Source organism: Atractosteus spatula, chromosome 8 (assembly GCF_055471065.1).
Source record: "Atractosteus spatula isolate fAtrSpa1 chromosome 8, fAtrSpa1.hap1, whole genome shotgun sequence".
Lineage (NCBI taxonomy): Eukaryota > Metazoa > Chordata > Actinopteri > Semionotiformes > Lepisosteidae > Atractosteus > Atractosteus spatula.
This window is the reverse complement of record NC_142713.1, coordinates 21,536,355-21,558,947: the sequence shown is the minus strand read 5'-3', so window position 1 is coordinate 21,558,947 and position 22,593 is coordinate 21,536,355. Positions and strand designations below refer to the sequence as shown.

The 22,593-nt window shown below is 33.5% G+C and overlaps 1 protein-coding gene across 3 annotated transcripts in view; it reads right to left on the bottom strand.

The window, feature by feature from the left end:
• atp2b1a (ATPase plasma membrane Ca2+ transporting 1a) overlaps positions 1-22,593 on the bottom strand; it is a 76,588-nt gene that overhangs the window by 41,861 nt on the left and 12,134 nt on the right. For all 3 annotated transcript variants that reach the window (XM_088922763.1, XM_088922765.1, XM_088922764.1), the window contains exon 2: positions 14,173-14,609. In XM_088922763.1, the coding sequence (XP_088778889.1) occupies positions 14,173-14,371 (199 nt within the window). In that variant the 5' untranslated portion in view covers positions 14,372-14,609. The remainder of the gene's footprint in view (positions 1-14,172; positions 14,610-22,593) is intronic.

Sequence of the window (22,593 nt, the reverse complement as noted above, 5' to 3'; positions counted from 1 at the left end):
TTTCTTCCCACTCAAACTCACTTTTGCTCTCGCAATTTGTCTAATTCTCTTATAATTTATTTTATCCTTTTCCATGAGGTACACAAGAACTGAGACTTTGACAATGTACAGAGTTTTAACATTTCTTTTATTTCGCGGCACAACACTGAGTCACATATATGCATCACTCCAATCACTCGGCAAACCATGCAAGATTAAAATGCTGTGGAATGGGGTCCCCATATTTACTCTCCTACTGTACAGCCTATATATAGGCCAATTTGGTCCACGGATGCAGAAAAAGCAGTTAATGACCCAATAGGTGAAATCACAAATATCGAATATCGAGGTCCTCAAAGCAAAGCATGTTACACATTTCACTACAAATGACGATTATACAAGTGCTACCACAGCTAACATTAAATTAACTAAATGGTCTTGTTTTATATAACGGATACTGATGAATATTGTATAAATAAGCACTTAGTCCGTGTTATTGTTAATGCTATATTTTACTTAATTTGCCAAATGGGAATTTGTCTGTAATATTCCATGCAACATTTGGGTGAAGACCACATTACTCAAAGCAGGCATCTTCAAAACAATAGGACAAGGTCCGCTGCTGAGTCATATAAAAAAAATCTAAACTCCACTGTACATTAACAGTGATCATCTAACATAATTGGGGAGGCGGAGGGATTTACTCTTCTGCTTATTCCCAAAGCAGATGAGTTTATGATGACTCATTCTTATCACCGAGCCAAAGGGCAAAGGTTTATCCTGCACTGCTGCAGTAATGTTCTTAGCTGTTTGCTTTGATTCCCAATGAAAAAAAGCTGACAGCAAAGCATTTTATGAATATTGTACTGTCAAAACTATTTGTCAAAAATTCAAAATTCACATCCAAAAGATAGATATTGGTTCATGATTAAAATACATCTCCCTACTGCTATTTAAGATTGTTTTAACCGAGCTTTTATCCTTACATAAATCCCAAAATGCAAGCCCAGTTCTCTCCCCTGTACAGTACACAAGGACATCATGTGCTTTCATCTTTGACAGATCTCAGAAGAACTGCAAGGATTAATCTGAATATCTGGTGATCACAAGCTTGCATGTAAAGACATTTATTTTTGCTAAACAAAACACCTTATTTAGGATTATAGTTTTAATCAAGAATTATTCAAAATTATCATTGTTGGCAGACCTAATTTTACTTGACAAAATTTAACCTAAGACTCCAGAGAACCACCACAAAGAATGTGATATACACTTCTCTATGTACCTCTACTATGCGCATAAATTCAGCCTCTTACTATATCCTAATGTTCTCAATGCATTGTTTTGCTGGATAGTTTTAATATTCTTAATAAAAAACAGTCAGGAATGTTGTCACTGCGACAATAGGCAATATGTTCAGACAGAATGCATGCACAAGATCAAATGTCACACCATGATGGAATTATAAAATACGTTCCCACCTCCCCCCTGGCCATGTGAGAATTCCTCAGAATATTTACTACTTTACAAACTTTCTATTCCATACACAAAAGTGCATTTTAATGTGGTGAGTTTTTAGAGATTAAAACATGAGTTTTAATATACGACTGCATCAGTCATACATATACAGAATTTATTAGACAAAGAAAATAGTGAGGAAAACTGCATACCTAATTTACTTGGTTGTCCAGTAAAGGCAATCGCTTGGAGTATAGCCCTGATAATACTGGTTTTGACCCCTGGCCATGTCATTAACTTGGGAATTCTAAGCAACGCTAGACAAATCACCTGAGCATACCCAGGAATGATGTTAGGTGGGACAGCATCACTTACAGATTCCTGGGACTGTTGTGCCACACTGAGGCTTAGGACCTGCTTGAGTCCATGCAAGATGCATCACTCCTGCAATAAGCACTAACTCTTTGGTACACAACTGTAGTGCGAAACATCACAAGGCAGGCCTGAGAGGTAGATGTCATATGCATAATTTCTCCTTCTCCCTGCGCACTTCAGAGATTGATCTCCGAACTCAAAATGGCAATTCCAAATTGTGAGTAAATGCATAGAAAAAAAAGAGACCATTACTTTGAAGAACATTACATAATTAAAATACAATTAAATGATAGTGCTAAATTGAAACTGAATTGCTTCATTCATTTTTAACCATCCGGAGATTAAAATATCAACTAATTCAACATTACAAAGCATAATTACTATTTATGAGCAAAGGATGCCATCTGTATTTCACCTAAGCACCACACACAGAAGTTGCTGACCAAACAGCAGTAATCTTGTAAACCATTTCAAGTAGTTTCCGAGACTAGATAACCTGCCATTTTCCCATGCAGGAAACAACAAACCAGCTCCCAACTTACAGGTTAAGTATGTTTCAGTTATGATATGGACCTGACATCCTGAACATGGCAAAGATGCTCCCTTTACTAGATCACCAAGGTGGTTTAGTTGAATAGAAAGTGTAAACATCAGTAAGAAATTAACATTTATTTCCATCAGAGGCATATATTCTATTTATCATTCTTGCTTTTAAGAGTATTTTCAGACAACAGGTAGCAAAAAAAAAAGTGGCTATGTTAAACCTTTTTCACTAAGTTCAACTACTCTGTTAAGCCATCTCATTACTTTTTCATAACCGCAATAATGCTTTTATTAAGTATTGTTTACTGGAACAGCAAAAATGAGCATTTTTGAGCAGTTCAAAGGACATTTATTACTGAATATCATCCTTGGTCAGCAAAAGCAATGCATATACTTATACCTAACCAAAGCAGGATTACAATGCTCAGACATTCATCCCTAACAAAAGGCATAACCTGAGCTAAATTAAACTTAGGTACTAATCTTCTCTGCCTAGTTATCCCTTTCACAAAGTAGGTTCATTCAGACCTGTAGATACATGATTTTATAAAGTAACGGCACTCAGCATGCACAATTATGAGCCAACGCAATCATATTTCAGCAACTGAAAACATGCCCTCCATAGAAAAGTATATAACAGTAATTCATGAGAAAGTGATTTTTACAGAAAATGAAAACTGATTAGGGTGTTTTTGATGACATCACCTTCTTGCTTAGTCTAACAGTGTTCTGAACAAAATGATATTAATTTTCGCTTCTGTTCTTAAAATACATTTTAATTTAATATTACAGAACTGACAGTGCAGAAGATTAAGCTGCAGTAACTGTGATGCATGCCAAGGTTTACATAGTTAATATAAAAAGCTTTTTTTCCCATCAGCATGTTTCATAGCAAGAATGACACTGGAAGTCATAACAGCAACAACTCATTATAAACAATACAAAGTTGTCAGTGTATTCTGTATTAAGAGAAATGATACCACTGACAATCTTTTAGTTCCTAATTCCAATATGCTGAAATTAATTTGACAGTACTGTGACTCATAAGATCATAAAAGCTTATGAACAAAAGGGAGTCATTTGATCCAACTTAACTTGTTTGGCTGCTAGTAGCCGATTGATTCAAAGATCTCATCCACCTGTTTATTGACAGATGCCATATCATCAGCTTCAACAAAATGGCTGAATAACCTGGAAACACCAAGACACTGAACTCAGATTATTAACTTGTTCATCTACAGACAACACAGCAATTCCACAGGCAGATTTGGTAAAAGAATACATCTACAATTACATGTGAGGCTTCTTTATGCAGACATCTCAAACATTTTATTAATCAAGAATTTTACAGTCTTGCTTTATTTTAAATGTAAATTTATACATTATCAGCCTAGTTACAATTATGTTAAACAAAAACCTACATAATAAATTTATCCCAAAATTTGTCCCAATAATAATATCTATTTTCACTTTGATGGTGAGTTCCACTCACACCCTCTTCTCCATAGCTTGAGGATACTATCAAAGGACATTCATAGTTAACACAGGCCTTAACTTACTTCACTACAGTTGGTAATGGGGAGATATTGAGTTCAATATTTGAATAAAAAAATAATTCATGGCAAACTATGCTGGCACTTAGGTATCAAACCTGAAAATTAAATAAAAATGTTTGAGATAGAGTTAATACTATAATCTTTTCATAAAGATCTGCATTACAATTATTGCTTTTCCTAATTCATATCAGGGATCTTAATTCTGATGCAGTAAGTAAATTACTTTAGATGGTGCAAACAAAATCCAAAAAGATTTAGATAGGAATAGACGTGTCAAATATTGGTCTACTTAAAAGTGCAAAAAGCTTCACACAGGCACCAGAAATGTAAACTGTTTACAAGATGGAAAAGTTTAAAGGAGCTATGAAAAAAAGACATAAGATGACATTATTGTGTTATTAATGTGGAAAGGAATACAATGCAAACAATGGCAGGATTAACAGTTATATAAAGAATTTCAATCAAGTGATGTTAAAATTCCACAATACACTAGAAAGACCAATAAGAAAACTGGGCAAAGGTTTGGTCATCACATTACAAAACAAGATAAGTTTTTCTCCCAAACTAATTTCAGATTAAGCTGACATTCCCAAGATTAAAAGAATGTCCTGCTCTGACAGGCAAGCTGAACCTTTTAAATCTGGAACATTTGGAGGACCATATATATTTAAAAACGCCAAAGTCATGAACAAAGGCAACCTACTTTTTGGGATTCTTCAGAGTAACTAATTGGAAGTATATTTAAAATTGAACAAACAAACCTAAAAAACAGAAAATATTAATAAAAACATTAATTGATACATTTTGTTTAATATGGCTGTAAAGGAACAAGTAAAGGTCTATTCCACACCGGAAAAAGAAGAAAAACAACGTTTCGGCTGTGGATCCTTCTTCGGGTGCATGTTATATTTAATATGTATAATTTATTCAATAGAAAATCCTTATATTTACGTCTATTATATAACAACTTGTACAAAACTTAAAATATAAAAAAGGGCTTTTTTCCATTTGGCACATTCCATGGTCAAAGCTTACAGTTCATAGCTTACAGTTATAAAGTCTTAATGTAACAGAGGGAATATGGAACTGTTCTTGCAGATCTCCAACACCCTTTGTCAAAGATGACTAATTTGACAAACTGAAAGTTCCATAATGCTTTACATTTTTAATGCTTTAAAAAGGACAAAGTAATTACTGTAGGACTGGTATATCTTGCATGGACATAACTGCTATCTTGTAGGTATGTGATAGAGCTCTCCGGTTTCACTTTATCCGATCTGTAAATGACTTACCTGTATCGGAGAATTCCTAAATAAGTATATGAGCACAATTTCCAAGACCTACCTTAAACAACGTTTAAACAATTCTGAATGTAAAAATGTATATTCCAGCTCTTTAAATGTTGAACTTTAAATGAAGTTTTGAAGTCAGAATATTTAAATGGAAATGAAACCAAATTAAAGTCAGGCAAAGAATTGGATGTGCCAAATCGGTCAACTTCTTTTGAGGATTTTATCAAATTCTCAGAAATGCTCATTAATGTAACATGAAACCAAATAACTATCCTTTTACAAAGTCGTTTGGCTTGTATAGAAAAGGAGATGCTAGATATGGATGAGTGGCGATGACAGCAAATACCACCATGCTGCTACACAGTTATGTAGTGATATCAGGAATGCAGGTAAATGCATCACTGACACACATTTAACTTGATGGGACTCTTGGGCTGGTAGTCGCCTGCGTTCCTGGAACCCCTATATGTCTGACGTCAATTTGTTTTTTTCTTCTTGTTTAACTTGAGCTGTCTATACATCTTCACTGTCTGATGGAAAAGCTACAGGACGCATGCAGGCTCATAGACCTTCTAAAAAAGAAGATTATTAAATGTAAGTATCAGAAATTAAGCATAAAACTGAAAACATGACACACCCAAAGAAGGCTCTACGGCCGAAACGTTGTTTTTCTTCTCTTTTCAGCATGGACTAAACTTGTTCCAACTGAAAACATCCTGAGATACAAAGTTTGACACTTTCAATCAAGTCAATAGCATAGGCAAACAAATGACTGGAGTTTGAGAGCTGTTAGTCGCTTTTGAAGTTTAATGGGATAAGCACTATATCTTACAAATTTTAAGATGGCAAAGAACTGCAATAAATTGTGAATTGGAAGGAATTTTCCAAATTTCTGATCGTTTCAAGTGCCTAGAGGTGCCAGAGATACCAGACCAAATTAGGGTTAGTCCAGACAGTTTTATCCTTTCCAGTATTTTATGCTTTGATTTTAATAATCAGCATATTTAGAGAGCAAAATCCTCTGCCTCACAATGCTGGATAAGAGCCAACTGTCAGTGTCAGCAAACTTTCCGCATGAAAGAGGCATTTAGTTCACTGTGAAAGGGAAGCAGTACACAGCTACACAGTATTCTGTGCTAACACTCCCCAATTACTTGATAAATCTTAAAAAAAACAATGTGGTTGTGATTTAAAGTCACTTTTGTAAATCACTCAGAATCTCCACATACTCGTAGTCACAAGTCAAATTACATTTTGCATTAATATAGTAATTATTTGGTTTGAGAAATAGCTTCAATTATTAAACTATTTGAAACGTATGCCAATGGTGAAATGTCATACAAAACACAATAGTCCACTTTTAAAATTCAGCACCTTTGTGGACCTTGAGTAATCTGATTTCATCTTGTTTTCTATTTAAGAAACTTTTTACCCAGAGGAAAGTGTTCATTTTGTTTATCATTAAGAGAAAATACGGGTGTAAAGCAAGGTAAGAAAAAGAACAAGCTCATTTAAGATTTCAATAATCATTATAATTATTGTCCAAAAATGATAGGAAACAGCAGGGGTGTTCCTAAACACAGCAGTTTCACACTCAGTACAACAAATGTAAAATGAACAACAGGACTACATAAAAAGCATTAGGGAAACATTAAAAACTGCAGAGAGCAATGTACATATTAATATTATGCAATTTCCCTCATGGGATCAATAAAGTATCTATCAATCTAAAAACTAGGCTTATTCATTAATATTAATGAGGAAAAAATTCTGCTGCTTTGCATCTCACTTCCAACTGTACTAAGTTACTAAGGGCTGTGAAGCCATGGACCAATGCTGCATTAGAGCACTCCTTTAGAAACCAACAGCATAACACACATACTGTAAATTCAAATATAAAACAGACGTGCTGACTGTTCAATCTAAAAGTAATCTGTTAAAGCAAAATGTTATGCCTACTGTATATTACTGAAATACAGAGCCACATATATTTTTGTAACTCCTAAAGATACTAGGGAAATTGTTAATGTCAGAGATCAAATTCTGGTGCCAAGTTACTAGACCGTCTTAAGAAGCATTTGATACCCTCTTACAGTAAAAAAGTGTGATAACCACACAATATACAGGACACTATGCAATGGTAGAAATGGAACCGAAGGTGAATTTGTAAGGACCCCTAGGCACAAACACTATTGTTGCAATCAAGTATTATGGAATACTAATCTTTATGCAAAATTACTTGACTTATGAAGTGTAAATCACATTATAAAATCCTAAAATAATGCAAATAAATCAATCACAGCATAGTCTATTTCACATATGTCAAATGAAAAATGAATGTCATACACAAAATCTAATACTGAGGTTCATAACCTTTTAAAAAATGCTAACACCATTATGGACAGATATAGAGCCCACAATTTTAGTATTAAACATAAGTGGCAAACCTAAATGGTCCTTGAGAAATATGCACCATCTCCAGAACTAAACATGATGCGTTTCTGTTAAGTTGTAGCTTTTCGGATCTGTGCTGTGGGCTTACAAAGACATTAAACATAACACTGGAGACTAAAAAGCCCCCACACAAACCGAAAACAAGCCATGTGTGGTAATCCGACAGGGTCATAACATGTAAAGGCTTTAGAGATTAATTGCTTTAGAATAGTGTATCAACTGGTGTGTAGTTATATGTGTCAAGTGTGGCATAGAAGTTTGAAAATCATTTCAAGAAAAAATGATTAATGAAACCTTATAGGGTAGAAGGGACAGATGCATCCAATATCAAGGCAGTCTTCAAGGACCAGCAATGACCATTAATGTCAACAAAAGATGAATTATTTCTGTTCAAAGTACTTAACATTCCATGTTGTTGGATCGAGTAACTATTGAGTAATTACTCGGAAGACTTCAATTTTGTTGAGCAGACTAACAAAAGCAGCAAGAATAATACAAAATGCAGCCGTGACCTTCTCTTCTGTTAAGAGTTACAGCATTTAATTTCACTGTCCAATGTTAATTATATTACTGTAAAAAACTAGGTGCATCAGATTTACACTTCTGCACATCTAATGGAGGCTGTAGTGAAATTACCAGCACCTTTCATCACAAAAATACCAAAATGCAAGACCATATGCAATTTCCATTCATAAAGCTCATAGGGTGTGAATTATTTTGGGTAATTGCTCCACAATATTGGTACAGGTGTCTGAGACTGCAGGACAAAGAAATTAACTTTCAGTGCACTTACAGAGGGGAGTGGCAACATTCACAATTAATAATTACTTTAATGAAAAGCCAGAGAAACATTTTAAATATTTACAGTAATAGCTCAGTTGAAATGATCTTTCAAGGGGTAATGATACCTTCTCTTAATATAAATTCTGTAGCTCCACAATGGAATACTGTCACAGTATGATGGCATACAACCTCAAAAAGATACCATTTGCAATAAACTATACAAACATTAAGTCTATTCAAGCTATTCAAGAAATGGTCCAAAAAACACTACATTTTCTTTACTCTTTAAAATGATCACATTTTAATTTCATGACTTAAATCCTCAAGCAACATGAAATCTGGTGTCCAATTAAAGCCCTTTTAAGTAGGATATCTTGTATTATACACCACAATGGCTCTTACAGACAGTTCTATAATTAACATTATAATGGCAATCTCACTTGACAGATACATTTCAAAAGCAGCATAAGATGGCATGTTGATAATCATTTTCACAAAATAATCCATTACTGAACTTACTGCCATCATATTAATAACTAGAAAAAAACACGTTGTGTACAGGAGAAAAAAAGGCTTTCTCCAAATGGCATGTTCACTTTATTGGGGATGAATACTACAGCTTTAAAGCTTAAAAGGTTATAAAAAAGGCCTGCAAACCAGCAGGAGAAATGCCAAACTACTGTATTGCTGCACTCAACATATTGCTACACTCTTTTTTTTCCCCCGTAGAGGAAACTCTGGCAGGGTATGTAATGATTCTAATTTTCATCTAAATCTATGGAAAAGATGCCATTCATCAGTGTGTGAAAATCTTTGTAAAGATTTGTAAAGATTTTCCCTTTACAAAGCATTCTGCTAATAAACCTTACTTTCATTAGCCTTACACACTAGAGGTATTTATTTTTAAGCAACAAACAGCAATTTGTATTGCTATAAACACAAACCACTTGTGTGGTCTTCAAGTTTAATGTACAATGAAACTATTGGTGCAGAAGTTAACAGTAGCATGCATACAATATAGAAATGCTGTAGCAAGAATGTACATTTAGAATTAATTTAATATAAATACTTGAATGCACTGAGACATCAAAAATTAGAGAAAATTAAGCAGAATATATATTTAAATCCCTTCAGTATCACTGTTGAATTATAATAATTTTCACAAAGAAATCTATCAAGAACAGTTTGTAAGTCTAACAACAATACCTACATGGTGTAACTATGCAGCAACAGCACAGATTTCAGAGCACAGAGTGACTGATTAAGAAACAAACAGCCTGATTACGACACCAAAATAAAATAAAGAGCCTCGTCTGTTACATATTACATCTCTAGTCGACTCAATTTATGTAAGGGTCAGGGATTTTGAGTACTGTAAAAAAAATTTGCCTAGGGTCAAATTTTACCCTATAACCCTTATTGAAAACCTCCCACTAACATCTTACAGTAATTCAAGATATTAAATAAATATAAAAACAGTATCATAAAAGTAAATAAGATAACTGTATAAGCCCACTAACTAGTTCTTGTAGGCATGCTTGACAAAGTTTTCAAAGAATAAAGCATTTTTTTTTCCAATGCCGACCGTGGAAATTGAGACCCAGTAAGTTGCAAGTTGACCGTATACACACAGAGAAAAATACACTTTAAGGTTTTATTTTCTGTTATGCTCTCAGCATTCTAGTACCACTATGGTTGTTAAATATACTCTATGATATATCTTCAAGACCAATTTTATGCATTCCTTTACAAAAAAGGCACTAATTATATTCACTAGAATTACTTGTGCTCCTTTTGAGGAAATTTATACCAACACTATTATGAATCAGCTACTTTGTGCACCCCACCATTACGAAGGATTCACAAATTCCTTTATTTTAAAACCACTGCAAAGGGGCATAGATTCTAGAAAAATGGTCATCATTTCTCTGATAAGTTATGCTGGAAATTAAGGCACTTGTAACAATAGAGTATCATTCAAGTACTTTCCACTCTGTCATTGCAGAACCAAATCACTTTTAAAGAGATGAAAGAAATAAATTACATTACTACCTTGTAAGCTGATTGCATCAGATCTCAGAGACTAAGCATGGTACAGTAGTTCGCGAACTGGGATGAAAACCAGGTTTCCTGTTTTAAGTGGTGCTATAGATGACATTCTTCCCACTGAACAAAACTTTCTAAACCACTGTCTCAATATAGTGACAGTGCTACCAATGTTGCCCTTCAGATGAGACATCAACTGGTCCCCTGGTGAAATTTCACTTTATGGAGGCCAGACTGTGCTAGCCCAAATGTTCCCCATTAGATAAATTGGTGAAAGCATTTTCCACACCTTTACCTGATCTGTTGTTGAGCTGCTGTTATCTAATGACTGCTGTGCATCACTGATGTGGTTGCTGCTTTTCAGTGATCAAATATGTAGGCCTCCACCTATGTGAAGCGCTTTGTGATCCTTTGGGATCAAAACATTCTGGTTTGCGAACTGGAATTTGGAATGAAAATCACTATAAACATGCAATCAATGTGTTATTAAACTTAAAGTGGAAGTCAAACGTCAAGAGTTATAATCTAGATTAATTTCCTTTGTAACATCAGGATACATCCATTAAATTTAATACTTGGCAATGACAATTAAAATCTTTTATAAGTTTTTTTAAAGGAAGCTAGCCGATAGTAATTTGGGGGTAGTGAAGTGTCTTCACGGTATTTAGATATTCAGAATGAAGTTTGACATTAGCACAGGAAAGATGAAAACAGATCTTAATATAAACTTCCAAACAAAACATGACATCTCGTGTTGTCTAAAAGGTATATCGATTTATTGGATAATTGCTTTTGAGAATTTTTGCAATCAATCCTTCTACCAAATAAACTTGTTTTAGAATACTCTGTAGAGATCTCTCTCGATTTATAATAATCTACTTCCATTAAGCTTTCAATTAATGAATTTTTGTAGTCAAAAGTTTAAATACAAATATACTAATACAAAGTATATTTAAAATAAAAGTGTCCTCCTTTGATGGGAGTTATAGTTTGTTTTGAACTGTTGGCATTTGTCCTGTTTTGAAGTGGTTTTCTTTAGATCCATGCACAACATGAGGTAAAAAGGAGAACAGTTATATTCAAGATGCTCCCATTGTATTAATGGAGTCAATCAAATCAGCAGTGAAATAAGTGGTACCTCTTAACCTTCGAATAATTAAAACTTGAAAACTTTCACAACTCAATATTGACCTTTGCAAGATCAGCTTTAAAAACATTTTATAGAACCAAAAAACCTAACAAAATATTATTCATGACTATCAGGTAATACTTTCATTTAATAGTCACAAAGCATGCATTTTCTTCAGTTAATCACAACCAACAAATCTGTAAAACTTCCTAAAATTAGTTGAAATTCTTGAATTTGCAAGGGACCTAATTCAAAAGTATTGATTATGAAACAAATGTTTACCCATATTTGAACAGGTAACTACCAGACAGCGTTTTAACACTTCAGAGCTGGAGCTGTTATTCCAAGAACCACCAGTGGTATCACAAGTATAACAATGATCAATATAGGACTTACAATTTGGAAATTTAAGTAAATTTGACATCGTATATTGACATTACACAAACACTGGATGTTTAAAATGACAAATGACAAAAATACTTACTGAATATTTTGAAAAATTGTGATATTCTGTGGTGATATTCTCTACTAAGGCTGCATGGCAAAAATCCTTTAAAAACCTTGATACGAAATACTGCAGTAATGTTCCTAATAAAGATGTTACACTTCGCTAGACATTTTAACTTTGAAAACTGGAAAAGTACATTTAACTTTATACAATGTATGGATCTAAATAGCAAACCACTGTAAAACATTAAAAGTCACAGAAATAACTGTGTGGGGACTGGGTTCAATACTGTGCTGATTTACATTCCTTTAAGCACTCATTAATTAGCTTTCCATAAGGAAAAACTTCAACAAAATTAAGAGCTATTACATGAGGCTAAACATTTCCTTTGCAAACAGAGTGGAACATCCATCTAGTTCTCCAGAGGAAAGTGCTGTTTAACCAGAGCCATTATAACAAGTATTCCTAAGTCACAATAACCATGTACAAGTACAATATTTTGTACAGGTTGTACAATTGTTCGCAATACCCACAAGTCACCTTGGAGAAATGTTTGAACAAAGCAATAGCTTAACAAGTAACGGCTCTATTCTCAATTTGCAAATCACAGCATTTGTAAACTATGAATGTCCACAACATAAAAGGAAGCTTTTGTTCAGTTTTTTGTTGAACTAGTAATTGTTCTCTTTTGAATCAAAAAACACCTTGATCGAAGGCACCTTCAAAAACTAATAAGGAAACTGCATATCACTAGAACATTAAATTCTTGTTCCTGCTAAAAAGTAGTTTTTTTTTATTTTGCTGTAGAAACATTTACAAACTTAAAAAAATCCCAAGCATGAACCAAGTTGCCAATTCAAACCATAATAGCATAACTAAATAAGGCATTTATACTATATACGCAAGATAAAGTACTAGAATACAGCTTAAATGATCGGGCAAAATTCCACTTTAAATCTGGATTAGAGAGTCTACGCTAAACACCATCTAAAATTTAAAAATGATCACAAAACAATACAAGAACGCTTCTGCTGAAATTGTGCCATTTTAATCTGGGATGAAACTCAAATTCCCCCTCCCCTGCAGAGTTCAGTCAAGGGCATAACAGTGATTAACTGAAATCTCCATGAAGAAGCTGTAAAATGTGGCATGCTTTAAAAAGGCCGTTAAAAAAATAATGGCTTAGTAAAACTCAAGTGGTTTAGAGCTATATTTTAAAGTAAAAGATTCAGTCAATAAAAAGGCAATTTAATTTGGCTAATTTAGTTAAGGTCTATTTCATACAGCAAACTGCATCTCTGCAAACGGAATATGCGTTGATACTTAAATAGTACCTACTAGGCGAGAAAACAAAACTATACTGAATATTTTTCCCCCCACAAAAAAGCCCAGTAATTTTTCTTCTATTAATACAGAACTGTTGAATTAATATGAATAGCTCAGCTCTTCTCCACTGTCAAAAATAGTTCCTAAAAAAATCTATCCGGTATCTTTCTGATACTCGAGAAAACAGCGAGGCTGACAGCTATAAACTGAACCTCAGATTAATTTACCAAAACACAAGCATTGAGATAGCTTACTTGCAGAAAAACTAAAATGATTGTACATTTACAAACAAGTTTTTGCCTTTGCTTAATCCAGTGTCAATCATATTTAAAAGGTTTTGTGAAAGGACATCTAAAGAAAAGATTAAATTACTACATTTAATTTAAGCTACAAATAATAAAAAAAACACTTCAATTTGGTTAAGTGCCCAACAACTTCCTAAAATCCAAAGAGTGTGTGTGAAACCACTGGCTGCTATATGAAATCAATTTACTTTAGAATCACTAGCATTGGATGAGATCCAATGTCAATTTCAAATCATCTTCCAGTTATTACAAAGGAAAGAGATTGGCATTTAATAATATCCATAAAGATTAAGAAAGCCACATTTGCAATTGTTTTGTTTCAGTAAACAATTTCAGCATGTTTTCAAAACCTCAAAGGTTATGGTCACCCTTTTCACTTAGAATGCTTTTCTGATGTTTTGCTAAATATGAAATATTGTCAAATAGATATGACAAAACAACAACAAGGCTCTAATTTAATTATAAAAAAAACAGTTACCTTCAATTGGTGATGTTTTCAATCTTGCACAAAGTCCTGGAACATCTCCATAACAATCCTGTATCTTATGTAATCCTTCGGCTCCACGCAGTTCCATAAGAACTCGTAAATCTTTAACTGTGCATCCAAACTCTCCTTCACAGTTGGCTTCAGCCACTGAGTTCTTCACACCACTGTATGCCACTGAATTATTCGCCATGGCTCCAGTACTATATGCAGCTGCAACTAGGACAGAAAAGTGCTTCCTCCGTGAAGAAAGAAATCCTTAGTGATCAAACCAGATCCTTTCCATAAACCTGATCAAATCCTTCAAAGATGTATGAAATCAGACTCCAGGATGCATGATGTTAAATTAAAAGTCATTTTCTTCAGACTGTCATGGCTATTTTTTCATGGCGATGGGTATCTCAGTTCGTAAGGATGAACTTTGCAAGAACCTGAGAAGAGAAAAAAAGTACTTAATTAACTGGTATTAAGATTAGCATCTGTGTGCACATCAAAGTGGGAAATATTAAAATAAAGACTAAAATAAACCTTGTCAGTAAAATACATACCATTATTAAACCCACAATTGTGAGAGTGAATAGGATAAATTGAAATGCAAAATTACATCTTAAAAATGAGCTAAGACTACATTTTAAAATGGAATGTATATCTGCTACAACTAAATAGCCAGTCTTTTCCAAAGAAACATCATCATAAGTAAAAATCAGGTGAAAATACAATGTAGGGGTTCAAACAAGCTATTGGTCTGTTTTGAAAATAGCTTGGATATACATACTACTAGACACTGGCAAATGTTCAATATGAAATACTAGACTTTCGAAGGAAAGCCATCAGGACTAATCTGAGGATCACCGTGGGAACCAGCATATCACTGCATACATATCATACAAGATATGAATTAAAATCACCTCAAACCACTAAGCCAATATTTCAAAATATTCTTTGCTTAATTGCAAATCACACCCATGATTCACATGACTTGTGCTTTTTGAAGAGAAATTGCAAAGATTTATTAAATTATATAACAATATAACTACCAAAAAAATCAAATGCAATAATTCGTACTCCATACCATTATAAAATATTTTGAACACATCAGAAAATGCACAGCTATAACTAACGGAACATTTTTAATTCTAATAAAAATAGAAGCAGGACTTGATGATTTGGTGGCTAAATAAAAAGAGAACAGATGTTTTCAAATCTGACAGCAATGAAAACCATTCAAAAATACTTCAGAAAAGTGTAAACAGGTTAATATTTGAGGCAAAGAACGCATATACACAACACAAGACAAGAAATTCAACAACTACTATACATGTAAAAAAACTATTTGTGACAATTACTAAATTACTTACGTAACACATCTTCCTTCCCCCATAGCAACCAAAAAAGAATACCCAGGGTCAAGAAATATAGAACCTCTTACATTCTTCCACAAAAACATTCATAGTGCTTAACAGTTTAACTGACAATTAGTGAAAAAAAAACATGGATAGTCACTTTCCGAGTTAAGCTCATGCTGATATTCCTTCTTTAAAAACACTTTGACCTTCAACGCACACTCTCACCACTGCCTGCTTCATTACAGGAAAAGGCTCACTAAATGATTATCTCAGGAAAGCCTCTCGCTTAATCTAATTAGGCAATCTGAAGCTTCAGAAAAGATCCACAGCCTCTGCTGAGCTTCCTGCTCTCAAACATAACTCACAAAGAGTACAGAAAGGATTTTACTGTAAAAAAATAATCAAAAGCCTACAGCCACTAAGCAATGCCTTGTTTAAACTTCAAAAATAAATATTCACCTTAAAGCAAAACAGCTGCCATTCTGTATAAGGAGAAATCTGTTTGATTAATTTGTTGGAATCACTACCAAGGAATGTACCATGTTAAGGTGATGGGAGGGTGGAACACTGATATTGCATTCTCTAGAAATAGCTATTAAATTCTTCAGTAATGGTAAGGAATCCTAATTCTTTTCATGACCTCGTTTTTTCAAGCAGCACAGAAAGACAGAAGGTTATGTGATATCTCTTCAGGATCAAAGCTTTGCTAGCATAATACATTTCGTAGTCTAAGACAGTAGCCTTACTCACAGCAAGCTAACTTTTAGTTGCACTGCTGCATAAATTTCCACTCTTTATATTCAGTGCATGGAAGTTTTATCATAAGCTAAACTTATTTTGTGTATTTCTTAGCACACTTTGTAAAATGTGATTGCATTATAGCTGGAAAAAAGGCTTGCTTAATTGTACAGGTAAGAAAAATCAACTTTTAATCTCTACATCAAGACAAATCCCAAGACAAAACCAAAACCTCCATACAGATCAGTCAGATTTGTTTCTTCCGAAAATTGTAATTCAGGTGCACTTCCATTACAATGAACCTTGACTGTTAATTTTACAACACACTCTGTAGTTACAATGAATTGTGTACTATGTACAGTTTCTTGCTGACAAGACAGATCTTTAGTTGCTCAGATGATTACTTATAAATACCTATGCAATCACTTAACACAGTTTACAAAATTACAAATGACAATTTTAAAATTACTATTTTACAAAACAAGGTGTAATTCTATTGATTTCTGAGATCTTGTGAGAAGGAAATGAAACTTAGTCTCATAGGTAAATTCACAATTTTAGGCCTTTCTTCTGATTTTTCAGATGAAGGTCAAGAATTGTTCTTCCACTGTTTCCCAGCATGCTCAGCTCAAATTACCTTCAATTTAGTCCTTTAAAGCACATAAAGGAAAAAAAAACATTGTTACTGGTAATTATATATTCTATAGCTCATAAAATATTTTTCATAAGTACTTCTCATAGACTTTCATTGGACTGTATTAAAAGAAGGAATCATTTCAGAACTAAATATACTGACAGAATTTGGAACAAAAACCATAAAATCTGTCCTAAATCAAGCAATAACTAAAATATTTTTCAGAAACCCAAATGCATGCGAGTTATGTAACAAAGTGTTCTAAAAGCACAACAATTTGTCATTTGACTAACAGCAGCAACTAAGGATTCCCAGAGCAGTTTGTAAAAAAGAAAAAATCCATCTCTGTATAAGTTCTAATTCTGACCTAATTCTTCTGTATTTGACTTAATTAAAAACAATTATCAAACTGTTCTTTTCATCACATATATTGCATTTCTGATGCAAGTGCCCAAATGGAAGATGAAGGAAGTGCAAACATTTGCTATGCAGTGACAGTTTCAGGTTGCGGAACAGGTCACTTGTCTCAACAGTGGAAAATCATTGTGATCAGATCTCGGATCACACAGCTGGCATGGGAGGGTAGTGCAAGGGGAAAGAAAATGTTGTTTTAACCCTTTCCTGACCCTGCTGAGGGAACACCTAAACTAATTTAGCCGCTTAGGTTATTTTAAAATAAAATATCAACAGACAGAAGGCCAAATTAACTACAGCTTTAACCTGCTTGTTTCAAAAAGCACAGGCCAAAAAAGAACAGCATGAAATTATAATTTTGCAAACATAAAAAATCAGCTATCACAATCCCCTTCTTCCTTTACACATTTACTGTGGCCCACACAAATTTACTTCCTTTTCAAACAGAACACTGGGAATCGAAATCCTAAAAGCTTGCTACTAAACTATTTTGAATAATTCTCTTTTGACCAATGTACATATTGGACTTTTTTCCCCACATTGCTGTTGATCATTTCAGTCTTGGAGTACACATTTAGCTGTGTTTTTAATGTACAAAAGCACAGCTAAATGCAAAAAAAATCATATTATGACTGAAAAATCACCAGCACATAGTGAGTAACATTCTAAAAGACTGGCTCAAATCTCAAAATGTTTAAGTAAATTAGATCATATGGAACTAAGAAAGCTTCTCTATAAGCTTATGTTCTAATTTTCAGCTTCAAAGTAGTAAGTAGGTTGAAAAATAAACCAGGGTGGAAAAATGTAAATACAAAAATAAAGGTAATTCCTCTCCTCCTTTTGTTTAAATAAAGGAAACACAGGGTACATGACTGGCAAACAGAGTCCATTTGCATGCCAAGACTTACCCAGTGCAAGTCAAGGACAGCAATTCCAGGGATCCCTCAGTACTAGGCTGCTGTGGCTGTTTATTTTTAGCAGCCCCTGTGCAAGTCAGTCCCCCACTACTCCTCCCCATCCCCCACTCTGGCAGTGCTTGTAACAATGTTCTGTGAATGTGACCCCCGTAAATGTATTGGGTATGACGCATGGAGTTGTGTAACGTACTCACAGAGTAGAGTACCACTGCTTCGGATGTAAAAACACGATAAATGATCCTCTCCTTTACAACATGCAATTTTTAAGTTCCACTTATGAAAGTTACCTTAAACAGTTAAAACAAGTTTCAAATGAAGGAAAAAAATCTGAGAAGGTTATATTTAATTGTATAATATTAATTTACTTCAAACGATTAGGTATAATGAACTGCAAATCATTTAAAAGATTAGTAATAAAATACATAAAAGTTGGGAACCTAATCAGCTGAACAGCCTTGAATATAAGGTTTATTTAAGGATAGTATTTTTTAAAGAAGTTTTACGCAGTGAAAAGGCTACAGAAAACCTAAATGTAGACAATGGGTGTAAATTTAAATAAAACTTGCCTATCATGGGATTAATCTGCTAAATTAAGCCTGTTCAACTATATTGCTGAAATAATTATGAATGATATACAATGAAGGTCTTATGTTTGTACTGGCAGAAAATTGATTCTAAAAAAGGTTTAGCATTCTAATTTAAGACATCTCCCCCATTTTTTAACAGTAGTTTCATGCAATAGCTGAGGTTCAGCTATACTTCATAAGCATATACTTCATAACCACTATAAGCATACGGTATAATTTAAAATTTTAACTATATGGAACTCCACAAGCAATCTACACAGTTGCAGAAAATAAAGTTTGGGTGACCTAAATGAAATTCCAAACACCAGGGGTAATGTCTCATCCCCAACTATGCAATTCATTAAATATAAAAAAACCATATCCATTTATCAATTAACATGCAACTGTAGTATGCAGCAAAAATGGAAATATGACTAAAGAACTATCCATCCACAGTACACTCTGTACATTGTTCAATACAACTAAAAGCAAATTAAATGTTTTTAACAGACACTAGTAGACAAAGTGTACTGTTTTTTTATACCGTGCCTTGCAAAAGTATTCCGACCATAGAACATTTTATACATTTTATTACTTCCACGCATGCAATCATGATACTTTGAAAATAATTTGCTAAATACTTAAATTATAACACATTCAAAAAAAAAAAATTAATCATTGCATAAGTATTCTAACCTTTTGAAGAGGAAAACTAAAATTTAAATTTTCAATTAAATTCAGGTCTTAAATATAAAACTTAAAAAAACTGAATGCATCATTTGGAAATTTCACAAAATGAGATACCATTGAAAGACACTCAATTCATTCATTTGGGAAAATGAGTAATGTAACTCACAATAAGATGTTACACTATCATGCTGAAATCATCTACACAATATTATAAAATATCTGTAGTCTTTAACAAATAGCTCATTAACCGATGCAGATGAAAACAATTTCACCTACATTTTACATAATGTATGACAAATCATTTTAGTTTGTGCAAATTAACTGTATACGTCTTAAAAGCCTTTATTGTAATAAAGCATTGGCATTTTTTTTCTGCAAGATATTCTACTTTTGAGAACAATAATCTTAGATGGAGAGTTATTGATACCATCAATATTATACTATTATCCATTATTATAACAGCATAACTGAACACAGATTTTGACTGCAACTGCTTAACTCTGGTCAAAATACAAAAAAGCATGCTTAACTGAATTTCACAGCAGTATCCTATAGATAAACAGGGTGCATGCTAAAAAAAGTTTGGGATTCACAAACGGAACTACACCACTTCATATCTCATCCAAAAAACATCTTAAATGAAAATGGGTACATTAAGCTACACAATTTCAAATTGCTGGAACAATTCACAATTTTGATGTACCTTAAATGCTATACATCATGCTAGTTTCAAACAAATCAGTTTGTTTTGTAAGTATTCTTGTGCTTCTGCCTTAATGGGAATTCAGTCTCACTCAAACACACAAAGATTAACTTCTGTGACAACAGAGCTATTGAATATTAGGTAACAGGAGTGGAAATAATTAAAGTGGATGAACAAAGGAAATTAAAATGGTTTTGTCCCACACTTTAATACTTAAGCAGGATATATACTTGAGGAATAGACTATAAAACAGCAGCTTCCATTATATTTCAAATCCAATGTGTAGAACTACTGCCAGTTATACAGAATTAATTGCTATCTTATTACTTCCATGCACAGAGTAATGGTCAGATTGATTCAATTATATTCAAGTTCTGGACAGAACAACTAAAGATATTTTAGTTTTAATCAAGACGGTCATCACTGCAGAGTCTTAGTGTCCCATTAGGATCTCACACATTACATTTTAAAGCAATCATAAAATTAAGTGTGGCTGTGCTTTTCAGTGAGAAAGTTTTAAATTAAATGCATTTTAAAATGTTACTACCGTTTCTGCTATTAATGACTGTCGATTCAAGTTGGTAATTTCAGAATACATTCTGTATTGGATTTAACAATGAATGCTGAAGCATTAAGCTTAAGACACAAATATGAAAGGATTTATAGAAATGATTTGTGAGAAATTAAGTCTGGACACATAAAAGATTCACAGAGAACAAAAATGTAAAATACAGAAAATCAGTGCTTTAGGTGCCATTTCAACCACTGGTTGCAATACTTAAGCATTTAAGTTAATTAAAACCCGGTTTTAAAAGGTGTTTGAAATGATGTGCTCTAAGCTCTGTTACTCTTTTACATTCCTAAACATCTAGGATCTCAAGATCGCATAGCAACTGTGACAGCAGTAACCCTTATAGTTACTGGCTACATTTTGTGAAGTAGCCTCGTATCCCAAAACAAGCCCCTGAAAGTGACAGTATGTGTTTAAAAACAACACTAAGTATTCTGTGGGCAAAAGACTGTTAATCACTTTTCTAAATTTTGATTTTACAACAAAGCTGATACTTCGATAGATCCACACATTATTTTTAACTAATGGATGACAATGCATCATTGCTAGTACATTAATGAACTGAATTACACCATGCCACTTGCACTATGCACTACAGACTCTCAACAGAGCAGGAAATCCCCCCCCCCTCCAGATAATACCCTTCTACCACAAAACCTATTCATAGAACAAATATCCACTTTTTACTAATGACAGAAAAACAGCAATGGTTTTGAAAACAAAAACCATTATTCACACTACGTACTAATATATGGTGGCAAATAGATATAGAAAGCTGTAGAAGTAACCACTGGGGAAAAATGACAGAGATGCTGTAATTAAATGATGTTTTGAAAACAGCAAATCATGAAATGTGGATGATATCCAATTAAAAAAACCTTTTGACCTTAGTAGCCTATAATACAGCTCGGCATTTGTCAATAGAAAATGGTACACATGCTTGCCTGTACTGTATTTTGTTGATACAGTTTTCCATGCCTCATGCCCCTGTGCCTGAGGCAAAACAATTCAGATGTTCTACAAAGCATCCCACAACTACAGAACTGCAACACCTATTCCAGTGGCTAGAAGACTTCAAGTCCTCAGAATTTATTAAAATTGAATACTTGGCTATATTGTTACCATAACCAAATCGGGTTGTATTGAAGTTTGATGCATCTAAAACCGAAATTTTATAAAAATTGATCTAAGGATAACCAAATGTTTTTCAAATCAAAATGCACATTATTCCTCCATAGGACTGCACCATAGTCACCGTTAGATAACACATTAACTTCAGCATCTGATACTAAACTGTTAAAAGATATCCCCCTCCTACAGAAGTTAAATGGCACAATGGTAATGGCTCTAACAATACCAGAAAGCCATTTCAGCTGCCGATCAACAAAGAGGTTCATGTAAAATTCATTGAAAAGCCCAAATGGAAACATAACACGTTCAATAACAGATGTTAAAACAGCACATCCAAAGAAATGACAGTACAAAAGAATGGACATCTAATAAAACCATTATCATTAGAACTTTCTACTCATTTTAATTCAGGTCATACACTATCGTTTGATATTAGAATCTGTTCTAGACAGAAACAAATATAAATAAGCTGAAGCATTCTTATTATACAATGAATTTACAAAAAAATGAAACAGATTTACTATGGATCGTACACAAGAATTAATCCCCACCCACTAGATAGTTTGGGTTTTCTTTATACAACACCAAAAGAAACTTAACAGATAATTCAAAAGGATTTCAAGAAAACGGCAATGCAATCTTGAACTAGGTGCAGTATGTTAACATTTTAAGACAACAAAGTCATGTTAACATTTATTAACAACC